This window comes from Lissotriton vulgaris, chromosome 1_2, assembly GCF_964263255.1.
Source record: "Lissotriton vulgaris chromosome 1_2, aLisVul1.2, whole genome shotgun sequence".
Lineage (NCBI taxonomy): Eukaryota > Metazoa > Chordata > Amphibia > Caudata > Salamandridae > Lissotriton > Lissotriton vulgaris.
Window position 1 is genome coordinate 44,119,764 of NC_141686.1, and position 18,980 is coordinate 44,138,743.

The 18,980-nt window shown below is 47.0% G+C and overlaps 1 protein-coding gene across 3 annotated transcripts in view; it reads left to right on the plus strand.

The window, feature by feature from the left end:
* LOC147733896 (uncharacterized) overlaps nt 1–18,980 on the plus strand; it is a 254,485-nt gene that overhangs the window by 171,195 nt on the left and 64,310 nt on the right. For all 3 annotated transcript variants that reach the window (XM_086952795.1, XM_086952796.1, XM_086952794.1), the window contains exon 8: nt 16,927–16,969. In XM_086952795.1, the coding sequence (XP_086808921.1) occupies nt 16,927–16,969 (43 nt within the window). The remainder of the gene's footprint in view (nt 1–16,926; nt 16,970–18,980) is intronic.

The following is an 18,980-nucleotide window of genomic DNA, read 5'->3' on the forward strand; positions in this document are numbered from 1 at the left end:
TGTGTGGAAGACTTAGCTTTTGTCCCTTCAACCCCCTCAGTGCCACGCTGCTGTACTTTCCTCATGCTAGTCTTTCAGAGCATCCTCCGTTCTTGGCATAACATAACATAACATAACATAACATAGCATAGCATAGCATAACATAACATAACATAATGTGTATTTGTAAAGCACACGTTCACTGAAGGGTATCTTGTAGTTGAATGATGTTTATTGTTACCAAGCGTAATAGCAGGGGGGGTTCCTACATAGGAGCGGAGGAGCGCCGCCCCCTCAACTCTGCTGTGCAGAAAGCTGGAAAAATAAAATGGTAATACATGGAATATATTCCCATTATATTTTTCCAGCTTTCTGCCGAACTGAGAGGGCAGCGCTGGGCCAGTGCATCATTGCTGCTGATTTGCAGCAATGACGAGTGGCCCATTCAGTTTGAAGTGCGCATGTGGGTTTGGTCGGCTACCTTGTTACGACCAACCCAACATGCGCATTTCAAACTCTCCAACCCAGCTGTCTTAGACAGCTGTGTTGGAAGGCAGGCATCAGCCTCCAGTGCCCTACGGAGCGCTGAGGCATCCTGCTCCAGCCAATATTGGCGCTTCACTCATGTTGCTTTACAGCATGAGAGCAGCATCTTGATTGGATAAGGACCTGTGGGAGCTGTTGGCCCTCTCGCTTGGAGGAGTCATGAGCCGGGGACTAAAGAACATGGAGGAGGTGCTGCAGGCTAAGTTAAGTGAACCTTTTCTTTTTGAATTTTTAAATGTTTCGTTTATTTGTATGTTTTTTATTGTCTTTATGTTTACCACTTCCCCCCACCATTTATGTCAGTCACCAACCGCCACGGCTCAATGGTTCTCATTTTATCGACTTCAAAAGGACGAAAGGCTGAGTGGACCCACCAGGATTTGAACCTATGACCATGAGGTCAAACACAGACCCTTACAGTGGGCGCATTAGTCCACTAAGCTACCAAACTCGGCAGTATGACATCCCCCATGCTTACCATTGTTCCTACTTGCCGCTCCTCAAGTCACCTTCCTGATTGTGCAATCCCAGATCAAACATTCACCCTTCTTCTCCTGAATGAATGAATGACGGAGATTGATGAAGTGCACAGATACTCAAAGGAGTGTCCTGGGGCTGTAGACTAAAAGTTAAGGAGAGCAGCCCCACTAGCCTTGCCTCCTTCCTTAGCTGCCAAGCAGCCAATAACTTATGACCCCAGCCAGTCCTGGCTTTCTTTTCAACAGCCTTTTGCATTCTTGGCTGACCTCCTGTATTCACTGGGGTTCACTATCAAGGTGCCAAAGCCACACCTGAATGCCTCCTAGATGATTCCTTCCATCTGAGCTATTCTGGACATGATGCAGTTTCAGGCCTATCTTCCCGAACGGCGAGGCCAGGATATTCGGACCCTGATACCAAGGTTTCAGCCTCTCTCATGGATTTTGATGAGACAGACTCTGAGGCTGCTGGGCCTCATGGCCTCCTGCATCCTGCTTGTGACACATGCCCGTTAGCATATCTGGGCTCTGCAGTGGGACCCTACGTTCCAGTGGGTGTAGCATCAGAAAAATCTCTCCGACCTGGTCCAGTTCTCAGAGGGAACTGCAAAGGTCCTACAGTGGTGGCTAACAAACCACGATTGGGTCAGTGACAGACCCCTCTCCCTTCCACAGCCAGATCTGACAGTAGTGACAGATGCGCCACTACTGGGATGGGGTAGTCATCTGCAAGAGGTGGAGATCAGAGGACTCTGGTCTCCGATGGAATCTGGACTCCACATCAAACTGACGGAGTTCTGAGTGATTCAATTGATATTGAAAGGCTTTCTACCCTCCATCCAAGGAAGGCTAGTGCAAGTGTTCACAGACAACATCACCACCATATGGTACTGCAACAAGCAAGGCATGGTGAGGTCGTGGATTCTTTGCTAAGAGGCTCTGTGTCTCTGGAATCGGCTGGAACAGCAGGGCATATCCCTGGTGCTTCAACATCTGGAGGGTTCTCTGAACGCCAGAGCGGACATACTCAGCCGATGATGCCTAGTGGATCGCAAATGGCGTCCCCATCTAGAGGTGGTGCCAGGTCTTTTTCAGCAGTGGAGAGAACCTTGGTTAGATCTCTTGGCCATCGCCAAAAATGCACAATGTCTGCAGTACGGCATGCTTTAGTTTCTAAGGCGGCTCTCCCTCGAAGACACTTTTCATCTTGAGTAGAGTTCAGACCGCCTGTATGCTTTTCATCCCATACACCTCCTGCCTAGAGTTCTCAAGATGATCAGGAACAACCAGGTCAAAGTCATCCCTGGGGCTCCAGATTGGGCACAGAGAATCTGGTATCACATGCTCAACAGCTCGGTTATTGGTCCTCTGATCAGGTTGCCCCTTCGGGAGGATATACTGTCTCAGCAGCAGGTGAGGGTTCTCCACCCTAAGCTGTCAGCGCTCAGCCTTCTTGTGTGCAGATTGAATGTCGACAGTTACATTTTTTTTTTTTGAATGGCGGCAGTTGATATCCGTTGACCTTACGCCCAAAGTTTGTAATGTTATCTTGACAGCTAGGCGTCCTCTACCAAGATGGTTTATACCTGCCATTGGGCTTAATTTGTTGCATGGTGTTCAGAAAGAAACATTGAGCCTCTTTCCACACCCTTTCTCAGGTGCTCCTGTTTGTTCTTTTCCTTGTCTATCAGATCTCTGCTCTAGGTGCTGTTAAGGGATACCTGTCTGCAATCTCTGCTTTTCATCGTTTGCCTGACCAACCTTCCTTTTTCCAATCCCCTATTTTGCATAGGTTTTTGAAAGGTTTGCAACATATGTTTCTTCCCTCTCCTTTTGTTATGCCCCAGTGGGACCTCAATATCAAACAAAAAGGGGGTTGTACTGTTCCTCAGTGTCAAAAAGCTGCTGGAGTCACAGGTGACTTGGTCCCACTATATCCAAGAAGGGTATAGTTGGAGATCCATATGTTGGATCTTAATGCCCTCACACACCCTTTCAGGTGTCATGCTTCATCATTTGCGCAATTCATATTTATATATGTGAAACAATGGCCTTGCAGCTTAGGAGATCACTCGACGGCGCTCGTGTGTCATGCAGCCTCCCTCCTTACTTCACTTAGTGTAAGTTTGCCCAACGCATTTCAAGGTAAAAACCTCTTCCTCTGGGGCTGCAAATGAAACATCTGAGGCTCGCATCATTATGTGAGGTTCCCGATTTAATTTCATTATCACACCGCCCTCCAGTGTGCGTATACACAGTTCCAAACATTATGGTGCATGATGGGACATTTAGTCCTTGATGTGAGAGTAAATCTGCATTTGGTAATTCAAATGTTCCTTCGCTTCTTTTATCTGTATCATTACCTTAGTAGGTCGTTTTTCATTCAGGCAGACTTCATTTTTGCATATTGAACGTCGTGCTCAGCAGGTTTAAACAGTGTAGACGTGAAGCCTCACTTAGCTGGTTTTCTGTTTCTCTGCCAGCTGACGATGGTGCCTCTCCCCACGGCTAGGCTGCTGTGAAAAATCTGTGAAACAATGGCCTTGCAGCTTAGGAGATCACTCGACGGTGCTCGTGTGTCATGCAGCCTTACTTCACTTAGTGAAAGTTTGCTCAACGCGTTTCAAGGTATATATATATGCATCCAAAAACGTTGCTTTGAAGTGCCTCAGGGGCAAGAAGACGAGAAGTGGACCCAGGTATCAGTGCCAATCAGAAATTCTTTATTGTTTGACCAGCCTGTCCACCTATATATATATATCGCACAGCAAAGGGATCTTCACGTAAGAATCCACACGAACCCACTCGGTCGGTTTAAGCAGTTTAATCTTGGTTTAGCAAGATTCATTACCGTGAGTTTTGGTGTGGTGTCTCCCATTATGGGTTCTTGGTCTTCTGGCCTCTTGTTCCAATACCAGTTGTTCTTGGATTTTCTGCGCCTGAGGTTCCGCTTGTGGTTTTTCCTGCTATTTCTTGCCTTCTAATCTCAACCTCCCTCTGTTGGATAGCTCTTTTGCCTTCTGCATGAGGCGTAGTTCTTGAGAAAAAGACTGCTGTTCGGTGTTTGTTGAGGCATTGCTGTCTATTGATTCCACATCTGAGTTGAGATCAGTACCGGACCCCCCCTTGTTTGTTTCAAGGAGGCTTAGTGTGTGATCCCTTTGTGGCTTCTTGTCATATTCTTGGAAAAAGTCAGGATGCGCCCAGTTGCATAGTCGCGTTTATCCCGCACAAATTTGCGCTGTTTCCTGGCTATGATGTCTTTCTCAAAGGCTTTCATTCTCTCATCTACCGCCTTAATCACACTTTCATTTTTGTTTTGATCGGTCTCTTTGCCGAGGTCCTCCATTAAATCATGGATCTGTTCCAGAATGTTTTGTGCTCATTCTAGGGGTTGGCTATCAGTATCGCCAGCATTCTTTTTGAACATGCCTTTGTATTTTTGACTCAGTCTTTTAATACCTGTGGTTTGAGTATAGAAAGTGGAGAGGTGATAAAAATACGGGGACCTTGGGGATGCGATTGACTACCAAGTAGTTCTGAAGTCAGGTCGCTTCCCACCATCTGCTGGTCTCTTTGCGTCATAGACGTTCTAGTGTATTGCCCTTCTGGTACAGTGTGGATTGGGTCTTCTCAGCCCTCACGCTCCCAGATGGCTGTGTACTTGATGGTGTTTTGTTAAAAATAGCCTTAGCGGATTCCTCGCGACCTTTCATAAACTCTTTTGCCATGGTTTTAATTCCTGATGTCAATAGGGCACTCTTTGCACTTCTGCTTCTTTAACTGGCCGCACGTGTACTCTAGCTGGGCAAGGTAGCGGCGTGGCTTGTTGCAGGGATAGTCAGTCAGAAGTGCGATGCACCTCGCATTTACCTTATATCCCTCGTCAGTTTTCAGGGCGATCTGTTACTCAGGGAGAGAGACTGCACACCGAGGCGTGCAGCTGCTTACCTGCTCTTCCGTCAGTGCCGGTTTTCTGTATCTTTGGTGCCAGTAGCGTTACCGGTTTTCAGCCGCACACGTTTCACACAACAGCCGGCGGGTACTCTCATCTAGGAAAATCCAAATGAAAGTCAAACGGAACACAGATTACCCTTCCTTTTCAGTCGGGGCTTCGCTGGCGGACGCTGTATTATCACACAGCAAAGGGATCTTCACGAAAAAATCCACTCGAGTCCACTCCGTCGGTTTTAGCAGTTTAATCTTGGTTTAGCAAACAAGAACAAGAACAACGCGTTTCAACCACGTCCGTGGTCTTGGTCAAATGACCACCGCCTCCATTTTGTTGTAATTAAAGCTATGTGCACTTAAATTTTCATGAACATAAAAGAAATGTTCCAGCACATGTGAACTGGTAAAAGTAAATGAAAAGTCAAAACAGACACAGCTGTTTAAATGTCAGTTAATTGGGACATTTTGTACTTCACAGTTTCAAGGCAGTTTTGTTTTAGATAACAAGTAAATTACATTGCAATTATTTACTAACATTGTTCGGCTTAGTTTGAGAGATGAAGGGACTAGTGCCCTGTTTGCTAACTTATAGTGACTAGAGGAAATTCCTTGTGGCTATGGTCAACCTTTATATATTCACTGAAAAAAACACAGGTTTTAGGGACGTCATAGTTAGTTGGGCATTTCGCTCGTACAAAACCAGAGACATACGGCTGTTAAAGTTAGTTTAGCTAACTATAACTCGCACCCCCGTGATGCACTGATGATGATGTCACATATTACATCATTCATGACATGGTCAGTGACATCACTGATGACATCGCTGATGACATCTCAAATGTTTATTTATTTATATTTATTTATTTTTATTTGATATTTTCCCAATATTTCAATACATAAGCACTTATAAATTCAATTGCTATGATCATATTTGCACATTGTGATAGATCAAATACAAATAAAATAGACCCATAAGCATATAATCAAATAACTTCAAATAGTTCATCACACATTGTGATAACTAAAATTCAATAAAATAAAATAGAGACCTATAAGTGTAGAAAGACGGCTTTATATGTGGTAGTGCCAATGTAAGGGTACACCATGCAAGAAGTACAGATGACTCATTGATGTACATGGCTTAAATTAATATTCCCCTAGAGTTCTATTTGTGGTAGTGTGGTCAAGCATTTTAGACTTATCAAAGGGTAATGTTGTACACACAGAGTCAATAAATGTGACACACACGCAAAAAGAAATCCAATACCAATTTAGAAAAATAACACAGACTTTTACATAATTTTAGACACCAATAGCATCAGAATCAGATAAGTACTTTTGGAGTTATATATTTTTGTAGCAATAGAAAATACAGTAAAAAAACTGTTTTGAGGTGTGAGCCTCAAATGCGGTAATGTTATCCTATGGGAGAAACATACACTGCATATATACTTACAAACGTTTTTGGAGGGGGCCTTCTAGGACTTAAGGTGCTTGTGGGCCAAGGTTCAAGAAACCACCCGCAATTTGATGTTACCTGCCCTGGTGTGTCTGGGTGTAGAGGTGCTGATCGCTTTGGTAGCCTTGAGTGCTACACGTTAAAGTCTATGGGAGAAGTACCTGCAAATGAAAGGCTGCAAGTGTGGACCTGGGGACAAATCCGGCAGAACTAAAAGGGGGGCTCAACTCTTGAGGGTCTCAGGAGCATGGAGACACTGTTGGTTCACATGAGCCTGGGATGGGGGGCTCGGATGCAGAGGTGTTTTGACTATCAGGTCGCTGTAGTTAAAGGCTCTCACATCACTTTGGTGGCCTGGAGAGGGAGAGAGAACAGCACATCAGGGCTACTCTCAACAAAGACCTCATGGATCCTGAAGACCCTCTCCGGCAGATAGGTGTCGGCATCTGTGATATCTGAACTGGACATGCAACAAGCCTTTATAGTTGCAGGGGCTCCTGTACCCAGGGTGTTGTGTTGAGAGGCTTTGGGAGGGGTAAGCGGTTAGAGACTTGGTGAGAGTGATGGGCTGACCTCCGGGACTCACTGCAACCTCTTCCTGGTGAGTTTATCCCTTAGTGGGCCCAATGGCCAGCAAGACAAAGTACAGGTTTGATTCAGTTGGTGCCTGCAGATGCAGGGGGGTGGCTACTCCACCCCAAGAGAGGTGCTGCTTGGTTGTTGATGGTGCGAATAGTTCTGCAATGGTTTGGGGAGGTGTTCAGCTCCTGGACGATGCGCTCTTCATGCAGCTAGGTAGGATTTGCTGCCAATCTCAGTGCAGGACCTCTGTTCTCACAACTACAGCTCTTCTTTTTCCTTCTTTTGTTTCCCAGTAGACAAACCTGAGTTCCTGGTGTCAAGGGAATCCCATAAAGACATGTGTGCTAGGTTTCGTCAGGCAGAATACCTCTATTGCTGGGTCGTTTTATCACAAAGGTTCACAGAAGTGGTCTTGATCCAGTGTGCGTGTGTTTGACAGTGACATGAAGCATTGTCTGTTAGTGGGTCATGGGCATCCTTAAATTGACTCCCTTCCTGACAGAGAAATTCCACATGCACAGCTGACTGTGCGCCAAACTCTAGATTGCATTTACCATATGCCTCTGTAATGTAATGTAATGTAAAAATTACTTATAAAGCGCGGCATACACCGGACGGTTTCTTGGCGCTGTTCACTTTATTCGGTGAGGGGCAGAGGGGGAGGTGAGAAAAGCTTATGTATAAACACTACGGAACAGATGGGTTTTAAGGAGAGACCTAAATTGAGAATAAGAAGAAGAGAGTCTGAGTTCCAGTGGGAGAGAGTTCCAAAATGAGGGGGCCAGAAAAAAAAATCTAAGACCTCCGTGTTTTTTGCGCCTCTGGTACAACAGGGTAAAGCTGGGCATGCTGTAGCTCTCTTGAAAGATAGGTACATCCACACTCACATGGGGAAAATGTCACACAGATCATTTTTCATAAACTCAATCCCTCGTGGCTCACTCACATACAGCAAGGAAACATTTATTTACTCTCGAGCCATGGGCAAGGTCACCTCTTCATTTTCTGGTAGTGTATACCCAGAAGTGTCTGTCGAGGTTACAGCTAATCAAAGTGAGCAGGCTTGAGGTCATTTTCCCTTGCGTATCTCTGAAGTCAAACTGAGTATCAGACTATGCCTGAGATTCCAAGCTGGAAAGTTGTAGACTTGATTCGATGGCTGAGGTACAAAGTTTATTATTTTGCCTCTCTGTACCCCCATCACTTAGGCAAATTAAGATCACATCTGTGAATTTACCCATGAGGGTTGGTACATCAGAGAGATGACTCACTGCTGGACATCCCCACTTCCTGCTTAATCAAAGTAATTGTCAGGTTCTGGTCTGACACCTCCTTTTCATCCTCTGTCCCTCACAAGATCGGGCTGCTGACATAGAGAGCCTTGAGAATGTGCCTTCTGGTGGTCTGAAAAATCTTGGTACACTGGTGTACAGTAGCTGGGGCCAATCATGTCTGTTGCTTGTCCCGCATCCGGTCCCGCAATAGGCGTCAGCGGGAGAAACGGGAGGCCCAAATGGCCGCGGAGAAGAGAGATGCGCTCGCAGCGACGGCGGCCATCACGGGGTCGCAGCAGGACAGTGAGCTGGTGGAGACGGACTCTGGCGGCGAAGGCAGCAGGATGGGAGAGGACCTTTCGGAAGCCGAAAGCTCGAAGGGGCCGGTGGTGACCCCCCAGACTTCTGATGGGATATTTCACGGTTGAGGCTGTGTTGGGACTTGGACAAGATCTGATGGTAGGGTGGTATCCTGTTGGCGATGGGTGGGTTGCCGGGTAGGGTGCTGCATGGGCAGGACGGGATGGGAGCGCGGGGCGTGGGCTCCGCTAGCTGGGATCGGCGATAACTCACCCCCCCCCAGGGCCCTTAAGGCCTTCTGTGGTGGAGACCACAGGTTAGGAGAATGTGTGGTTGGTTTGAGGTTTGGATTGGGGCTGACACTGGGTTTGTAGGCTCTGTCCTGGGGAGTGGGGTTTGGGGTGTTTTTCTTTTCAGAGTTTGTTTCGGGGGGGGCGACTGCTTTGGTGGGGATGTGAACTGGCGTTGTTTGTTCTGGACTGTTCGCTGCTGGTATGGGGATGTTACCTAGCTTAAAATGCCTAACGTGGAATGTCCGGGGACTACGAACCATGGTCAAGCGCCACAAGGTGCACGCGTATCTGGTGCGAAGGGGGGTCCAGATTGCTATGCTACAGGAGACCCATCTGACAAAAAAGGAATGTGCTGCGTTGCAAAAAAGATGGCGGGCCAGGTGTTCGGCACCACTTACTCAGCATATGCCAGGGGGGTATTGATTTGGGTGAGAGCGGGGATACCGTTTCAGGTGCTGAACCAAGTGGTGGATCCTGAGGGCAGGTTTGTGGCGGTGGAGGGGCGGTTGTATGGTAGGGATGTGGTTCTCTGTAGTGTGTACGCCCCGAACACTGATCAGGCCCGATTCTTCGATGGCCTTTCCGGGTCCTTGGCCGCTTTCCTAGCGGGCCCGGTGGTACTTGGGGGGGATTTTAACTCGATTACGGATGTGGTCTTGGACAGGTCTCACCCCCCCCTTGTTGATTCCCCGGTACGTAAGTTGGCCATGCACAGGAAGGACTAGCAGGACAGGTGGGGGTTGATGGATGTGTGGCGGGAACAACACAGGGACACCAGGGACTACTCCTTTTATTCGGCTCTCCATGCACTACACGTGAGGATAGACTCAGTGCTCTGCGGCGGATCCCTGGCCCCATTGATCTCACACACGGAATACTTGGCTAGAACTATTTCGGATCATAACCCCCTTTTGGTACATATCCAATGGCAACGGGAGCGCTCGGCGATTCCAACATGGCGGCTTCGGCCAGACACGTTGGAGGACTCAGTGTTTAGTGCAGCTGTTCAACAGGGTATCGATAATTACTTCGGTGAGAACGAGGGTACGGCATCGTGTAGGTCCACTGAATGGGATGCGATGAAAGTGGTGGTGAGAGGGGTGTGCCTGGGTCGGTTTTCGAATGCTCGTACGACTGTGTTGAATGCACTTGCAAAAGCGGAGGAGAATCTGAGAGACTTGGAGCGGCGCAGGCCGGCTAGGCCGGACTTGCAGGGCCGGTTGTTGGAAGCGAAAGAGGTGGTCGCCACCGAAACGGAATGGTTGAGGTGTTACGACTACAGGCAATACGCCATTAGAGCGCATGCTGAACGGGACAAGGTGGGCACGCTCTTGGCCAGACTCGCTAAGCCTGAACTTAGGGGCTGCCCGGTCCTTAGCATCAACAACGCACTGGGGGAGACGGTATATTCTCAGGCAGCGGTGTTGGAGTGCTTTCGTGTGTACTATGAGGAACTGTACCAGAGTCAGTTGGGAGTGGAGGCACAGGAAATTGTGGAGTACCTAGAGGCGAGGCAGCTTCCGGTCCTAGACGAGGAGGACGCGAAGGAGTTGGGCGGGCCGATCACGCTTACTGAAATAAGGGCGGCCATTAAAAATATGGCTCGGAATAAAACTCCCGGGGTAGATGGGTTACCGATAGAATTCTACCAGCAGTTTGTAGACAGCTTGGCACCCAGACTGCTGGTGGTGTACACGGAGGCTTATGAGTCAGGGGGTTTGCCTGGATCCATGAGGGAGGCTTTGATTGTGCCGCTCCTAAAGCCCGGCAGGGAAGCTACGGATGTGAGGTCCTATCGCCCGTTGTCCATGTTGACGGCAGACTACAAAATCCTGAGCCGGATTCTGGCCGCCAGGCTGGCCCCACACATGACGGGCCTGGTGCACAGGGATCAGGCGGGGTTTATCCCCACGAGGAGCACGGCGTTGAATATCCGTCGCCTGGTTGGGATAATGGATGCCGTTCTGGACGAGGATGGGACCCAAGCGGTCTTATCGGTGGATATTGAGAAGGCATTCGATAGTTTGGAGTGGGCCTTTTTGGATGGAGTGCTGGAGAGGTTTGGCATAGGTGACGGGTTCCGACGGTGGACGAAGGTTTTGTACTCCTCGGCGACGGCGCGGGTACGTTTGGGTGGCTTGGTGTCTGCGGCATACCCGGTGTGTAGGGGCACGAGACAGGGGTGCTCCCTTTCCCCCCTCCTGTTCGCTCTGGCGATGGAACCCTTGGCGGTCCACGCTAGGTCGGGTGACAGATACGCGGGGATAAATAGCGGCGGGCGGCTACATCACATCTCGCTATATGCGGATGACCTGTTGCTGTATTTAGACGATACGGAGCGGGCCCTGGAAGGAGCGATGGACCTATTGTCGGAGTTTGGCCAGTTGTCGGGCCTTAAGGTCAACTGGGCGAAGACCTGTGTGTTCCCGCTGAGAGCGGAGTCACCCTGCCCTGCTCGTGACTTAGGGGTGGTCTGGGAGCCATCCTGCTTCACTTATCTGGGAGTCCGTATCTACCATGTGACCACGGACCTATTAGAAGGCAATATTGGCCGGTGCGTTCGGGCGCTGAGGGGCAGCATGTCCTTTTGGTCGACCCTCCCCCTGACGGTACTAGGCAGGATTGCTCTTTTGAAAATGGTGGCGCTCCCCCGACTCCTGTACTACTTCCGGACGCTACCCATTTGGATTCCTCAGAGGATCTTTAGGGACCTGAGGACGATGATTATTGGTTTCCTGTGGGGACATGGCCGCCGTAGAGTAGCTCTGAGCACGTTGCTACGCCCCAAGATTGAGGGAGGGATGGCTGTTCCTGATTTTGAACTGTATTACTTAGCGGCGCAACTCCAGGTTCTCACGCAACATGTGGCCCGGGTGTTTAGGGGACCCGAGTGTGATCGGGAGTTGGGGATACAGCGCCATGTGCTGTCTTATATCGTTATGCAGCAGAGGCTGGAGCTGCGGGGCCTCACTATGGAGGAACGGACGCTCAGGCTGTGCTGGCAGAGGAGTCTCAGGAGGGCGAGGGCGACTCGGCCTTATGCGCCGGAAATTCCGATTGGCATGCTGACGGCCCTACCACACGGGGGCGATTGGTCCCCTTTGTTGGAATGGGAAGAGGCGGGACTTCAGGTGGTGGGAGACCTGTATGTCGATGGGACTTTGGTGCCCTTCGGAGTACTTCAGGAACAGTTCGGGCTGCCTGACGGGGGTATTCTCTTGCATGCGGCGGTGGTAGCGGCCATTCAGAAGCACTGGAAGGGAGGGCTAATAGAACCGGACACAACTATGGCGTGTCAGTATGTGGTAATGGCAGCGGGTACCTTTAAGGCTGTGGCCTGCCTCCATAACAGGATGTTGCACGAGGGATTGGGACCGCTCCAGCGGCTCAAAGCTAAATGGGAGGAGAGTGTGGGCAGGTCCATTCCAGACACGGCATGGAGCCATATTTTACGGCGCACGTGGAAAGGCACGAGGAATGCACGTTTCCAACAGGTGCATTTCTTTGTACTACATAGGGCCTATCTGACGCCGGAAAAAATACGGCGGTACTTCCAGGTGCAGGACGCACGATGCCCGAGGTGTTCGTCTTCGGAGGCGGACATGGATCACTTGTTTTGGGGTTGTCCGCATTTGGAGGCCTATTGGGCAGAGGTGGGGGACCTCCTAAACGAAGTGACCGACAGGGAGGTGGACTTCGACATGGCGGCGTGTCTGTTGCTCTGGTTCCCGCATACCAAACACACTAAGGTGACGAGCAAATTTATTGACTTGGGTTTGATACTGGCACAAAGAGAGATTTCACGGCATTGGAAGTCCAGGGGCGGGCCGTCAGTGAGGAGGTGGAAGAATGAACTGCTGCGGTGGTCTGAGTGCGAGAGTGTGCTCCGAATGAAGCAGGCTGTCAAGCTTGGTAATGAGAAAGCCTTGGATGCAGCGCGTGCGTGGGAATTGGTGGTGCAAGCCTTGCGTGATTCGTTAGTGGAAGATGAGGAATGAGTGGATGGGACCTGTGGACACTACGAGGCACACTAACACAGAGTCATCAATGACACTGTAGCGGGATCCATACTACACATCGGAACAGGACACACACCATTAGCAGTTGCCGGGGAAGGGATATTGAGGGGTTGTTTAGTGGGAGTTCGGGGTGGGCCGGTAGCCAGGGGGTTGGTTGACCGCAATGGTGATTCTGAGGTGAGAAGGGCCTGTGGGGCGTAGGTGATGTGCGGGAGGTGGCAGAGGGGCACGGGTCAGGAATGGGGGGCCCCACAGAGCGCGGGGCGGGTTTGGAAGCGGCTAGTAGCATTGACCTGCATATGTGGGATGGCTGACGTTGATATTTGTTGTGGGTGGGGGGGTAAAATGCAGATACGTAAAATGTTCTTTCGACCATTGTCCTGAAGGGACACTCACCGTGATGCCTTCCTGCTATTTAGGGTACTACGCCGCCCGGCCTCCGGGATGCGGGCTGAATGGCTGTGTATGGTATACGTTTTAATGATTGAGCGGGGGGACACCACGAGTGGACTGGTTGAGCTATTGTATTCTGTGGTTTCTAACTCTGCAATAAAAACAATTAAAAAAAAAAAAAATGTCTGTTGCTTGTCCCAGAAAGAGGCTGTGAACTTGTCAGGGTCTTCCATTCACAGAGTGGTGGCTGTCTCCCACCACCAGTGCGAACTGTGGCAGGGCAGAGCCTTGCAGGAATACCCCATGGAGAGTGTCCTTGATTGCCTCCTCCTGCCCTCTTGGCGATCACTCCCTCCCTCCCCTGGAAGGTTTCTCTTATATTATATCATCAATTATTGTGGAATGGATTATATTTCCATCACTTGCATCACACCTTTTTCCTGAAGTAGCTTTCATATAAGTGGCTTACTCAATGCTGTGAAGGACAGTGCACCGGTGGAAACCACACAGCTCGCTTCTCTTTCTCTCTCACACACACACCCATAGGGTGGTGATCCCACAGACGTTGTATACAGCAAGGAAGCACTGAAATTGTGTGGGCTATGCCACACGGGCATATGGGTGGGGCGGGATTTCTCCACACCTGGCTGGAAAACAAAAATCCCCTCTGCCTTTACAGAAGGTGGCCTTCTGCCAGACAGAATGTTTTTATATGGTAGAGTTACACGGTTCCCACTAGAAAAGGTAGGACTGTGTAGTAGGACAACAGAACTTCAGAATGCAGAGACTGAGTCCATCTAAACCATCAGAAACTGTTGGCCCAATGTGTAGCTCACTCACAGTGTCTCACCATAACCCATAACCTTCGTGGCATGGTAGGTGATTTTGGCAACCTCGTACATGACACTCTGATTCCTAAGGGAATTGTGGAACCAGATCTTACCCCTTTCATTTTTTATTAATGCATGCCCTTGATAAATATTAGAAAAATACAAAGGAAGTGTTCAATACATTTATTGAAACAATCGTAATCGTGCATAGAGAGAATGAGCTGCGATTATTAGGCAGTTAACACATAACCAGCATTATGAACATAGTGAAAAGAAAAAACAGCCCAACCATGGCAGTCTGAGTTCTATATATGTATATATCTCTACCTATCACTACCCCTACTCAGGGAGCGTAGTGGGTGCACCCTCTGCCTGATCTTTTAGGTTAGCCTGAGACAGCCTACCTGGAATGACTTGGCCTGGAGTGTGATTGGCAAGCTCTCTCTTTAGGATCAGGATGGAAGACCAGTGTTAGCAGAGCAGTATGTTGAGCACAGCCTTTGTTCCAGGACCATTGTGGCTGGAGTGTCCCTCTGACCCATAAAGGGACAGTGCACTTTTTATACAATAGAACCACTGTGTAAGCGGTACAGCTCTGATGTAATGATGTGTCTAGATGTTAGAAGCTGTCTCCGAGCGGGCAACGCCAACACCAGGATATCTGGTTCTGTTCCTAGCCTTGAATGGAGGGTACAGGCGCAGGTGAAAGGCCGTCTAAAAACAAGTAACACGAACAGCGTTTTCTTAGAATAGTATATTGAAAAATAATGTTGCTAAAATTAAGTCGTCTAAAACAGGTAAATTATCAAACTAAAGCGAAGAACCAAAATGGCCCAAGATGTCCTCACCACAGTTGAGATGATGATTAGTTGCCCCTGTCTATTTCCGTGCACTGACATTCAAGCATTGAATCTATATTGGTTATATCATTTTGTGGGATGAAACAAGAGAAACAAGAGAAACACAATTTTTCACTCTGAAACAACAATACATTTATGTACAAAAATATGCTCTGTGACTTACCTATATTATGACATCTACTTTAAAGACATTGCAATTAATGCTAAATGTAAGAAACTGTATGTAGTCCCTCCAAAAATTTAAATTGCGCGGTATAGGGCCTAATCTTTGATGGATTGAATAAAGATACAGATGATTTTAAATCAACATTGGTTGATTGGCTCCTCCTTACCAGTAACATGTTCCTCTGTTTGGAAAACAATAATGGTGACATGCGCCACTGAGCCCCAAGGTAAATAATATGAATGCACCACCAGTGCTGGACCGAATCTCTGTTCCATGTAGGTTGTTCCTTATTTTATTTATAATGCCTGTTAATGTTATGCACAGCAGAAGTTGCAATAATTTTGCAGCATGTTCTTGCTGTTCTTAATTGTTAGCTACAGCGATAGCCACATATGCTCCTTGATGTTTAGGTCTGGCTTTAGCCAAGGACTTTTGATTTGAATGACATTATTTATGTGTAATTTACTGATTGATTAATTGATTGATTAATTTACTTATTTATAGTGGCTTTCAGACAGTTCCTCTTTATACATTTGTTTGTTATAGTTTCATTCACATTTTTCTCCCACCGACTGCACAACAAAGCATAAGCATGGGGCAGTGGGCCAGCCCACTACAGCCATTGGCTAACTTCACTGTGAGTGATGGCATTCTAGCCTTTCACAACGACATCCAGACACAAAGTTATCTTCAATTCCAGGGACTATGACAATGAGGATATTTTAAGACCAAAAACATATTTTTGCTTTTCGCCACAGGTTTGTTTTGCTTTACAAAGGCACAGGGGCATCTCCAATAATAAAGTTTTGTAAAAACCTTTCTAAAACAAAACAAGCATTTGCAAAGATAAAAGACCGACAGCCAACGCCAGACCTATTGGCTTTGCTAGTGCTTCTTCTTATTGTGAGAGCCCTTGTAAAGTGCCTCTTTCTTTTCTTCCTTTCTGTGCATGAGCAAAGCCCTTATGCAGGACACATGGTACAGATGGCGAATGCTTCAGTCCTGCAGTCATTCGGGTATGTGCAAAAAGACACCTTCCTGACAAGCAGAGTGTTGATTGCCACAGGCAATCCACTTCCTGAGGACAAACATGGGACGAGCTGCTCTAGTCCTGTTATTAGCTACAGTAAACTGTTGGCTGGTTGCTCGTAAGAAAGAAAGTGTTTGCGATAGAGCTGATCAATGGTTATCACATACAGAGGACTAGTTGCAAAAACCTCATCATACAAACAGATACGCAGTGCAATATTAACATGTACCATAAATATATGTAAGCATATGCTCATCGTAGAATTACTGTGCGCTTAAAAATATTGCCAGTGTTATTACGCGCTTCAGATACCTCCAGTGGCACACACAAAGCAACATACTGTTTGAAATATAATGACTGTATGCAAGGTGAATGTGCTCAATGATTTCCACAAGAAAAAGAAGAAATTACTGAAGGAATACATGGTTGACAAAATGAACGAATCTTCAGCTGAAGGCAAGAAAGAATGTCTGTGCTACTAGAGATCTAATCTGCAGACGGATAAAGTGACCGATTTACTGTGTCAGATCATTACAATTCACACATTTCACCAGAGGGATTAGCCCCCGTAAAGAAAGTCACCCTTGGAACATTTGCACTGATGCTCTCATCAATCCTTGCAGACAAAAGAAGTCTATTTGGTCCTTTGCTCATGCTGCTTAGAAGCTGCAAGCTTGCTGAATTGCCAGCAGCGTATTTGCTCTATTTGGTGTCTGTTATAGCTGAATTTAGCCCATTTGTAATTCTGCTTGCCTTTTTATGCAGGATGCCGACTGCACATTGCCTTTCATGGCTGTCTCCAGCAAAGGTAAACACGAAGCATTAGGAATGCTCTTTTTATCTTAGGAATGTTTAATTTAAGTCAATCAGATGTTATTAAAGTGTTTATTTACATCTAATGAGAGTTGGGAATTCAATTGAATGAAATGTATTTGCAAAAAAATATATATATGTTTGCTTTTGGGAAATAGTATTATCTTTCTTTAACTACACCTCATCCAGTACATTTTCAACGATCACAGTGAAGAGAAATGAACTTCCCTTTTTGATCATTATCAAAAAGAGTGTATAAGGTTCTGTGTAGATGGGTAGTAAAGTGATTGTAGGTTTTGCCTATGCATATGTGTGTGGAGTTCTCCGCCCCGTCTTCTGAGTTTCCGCCACATGTTAGTATTGATTTAATAGTAAATGTGGTAGGGGCACAGGGGAGTGGGTGGGAAAAGAGGCAGACTTGCTACTAATGGGAATGGGATTGGGAAGAGTAATTGGGGTTTAGGGAGGTTCACAGAGGATTTTAGGGTTTCACGTCACCCGCACACACAAGAGTTAGTCAATTGCTTTACTCTGGGAGTGGAGAGAAGTAACTTACACTTTCTTAGTAAGTTTTCAGTGGTCACTTCTGGTGATGTGGCACCAATCAAAGATCACACCTTTCAAATTATTCCCCCTCAAATAATTTGGAAACACTGTCCTCCTTTTTTCATGAATCGAGCACCCTATCTGTGGTGGCTCCTCCGCTAAGGCGGAGGAGCATTGCCCCACTACTCTGTTGTTGTGTAGTTCCTATAAAAAGTATACAGGATCTGCACGTTTAGACAGCATACACTGTAGGATTAGTGTCAGACTGACTCTCAACACCCCCACTGAGTATGTTGGCCTTGTGTACCAACTAGCTCACAATGCCACTAGAATCTCCTCTTACCAAGGAGAGAATAGTTCTTGACAACCATCAAACTTGACAACCCTGATCCCTCAGGACCGTGGAAACAATATACTACTTTTTGCTCAGCCACTTGTGCTTACTTAGTCTGTCTTAGAGAGCTACACAGAATAAACAGGCTGGGCGTTTTCAATAAGTATTTATTGAACAGTTGTTATTCTGGTGTAGTATAGATGACAACCGTTAGACAGTATAAGATATAAATGATTAGCAGTACTATAAATATCCTGGTCTCGAGTTGGACAACCTGCAAGGGATGTTATAACACTGCGAGCTGGAGTGTCTGAATGCAGGAACCTCAGCGTCTCTGGTCAGTGTGTAGGCCGGGAAGTCTCGGTCTCCTCTAGCTATCTTAGTAAGATGTGATGTATATATACCCAAAGGTCTCCCCAGGGGTCCCACCTTGCTGTATTACTGTGTCGGCCTAAGGATGACGTTGTGCAGTAACTTTATACATGGATTTTATAAGGCGATGGTAGTCCTGCTGTGCTTCCAAGAATCCTCATGCATAATGTATGAGATTTCGACCTAGGGGAAACCCGGGTTCTGAATGAAATGTAATATCTGGATAAAAGGTTAGTCCCTGTAAACCGTGACAAGTGTAATGTAGGGAAGAATTTAGGTGAAGGATAATGAAGTTACAGAGGTCTATATTATGGTACCCATATGGAATATAACACCCACTCCACTTTCAAATGGACAACATAGTTAAATTCTAAACATACTACTGGGTGGACTAGATACTTGTACCCAAATAGTTAAAACATTAGTTTCTCGTTGTGTTAAAAAACATTGTTTTAAAAAGTTAGAAAGGGTTTTAAAAAGTGTTAAAAATGAAAAAATATTAGAAATTGACACTTAAGATACAGTTCTAATATGTCTAGGGATAGTCCGAACTACTACAAGCATTTGAAAGCCATACATACTCAAAAAGAATGTCAATTTTGATAAGGACTTCTAATTTTTATGTTTGTTTTGCAAATGTGGAATGTTTTCCCATCACACGAACGCGCCAAATGAGTCAAATGTTTATGTGTCATGTTTATGTGTCCTGGCTGGTAGGCACAACATTTTGGCTGCCTCCGCAGTCGACGGTCCC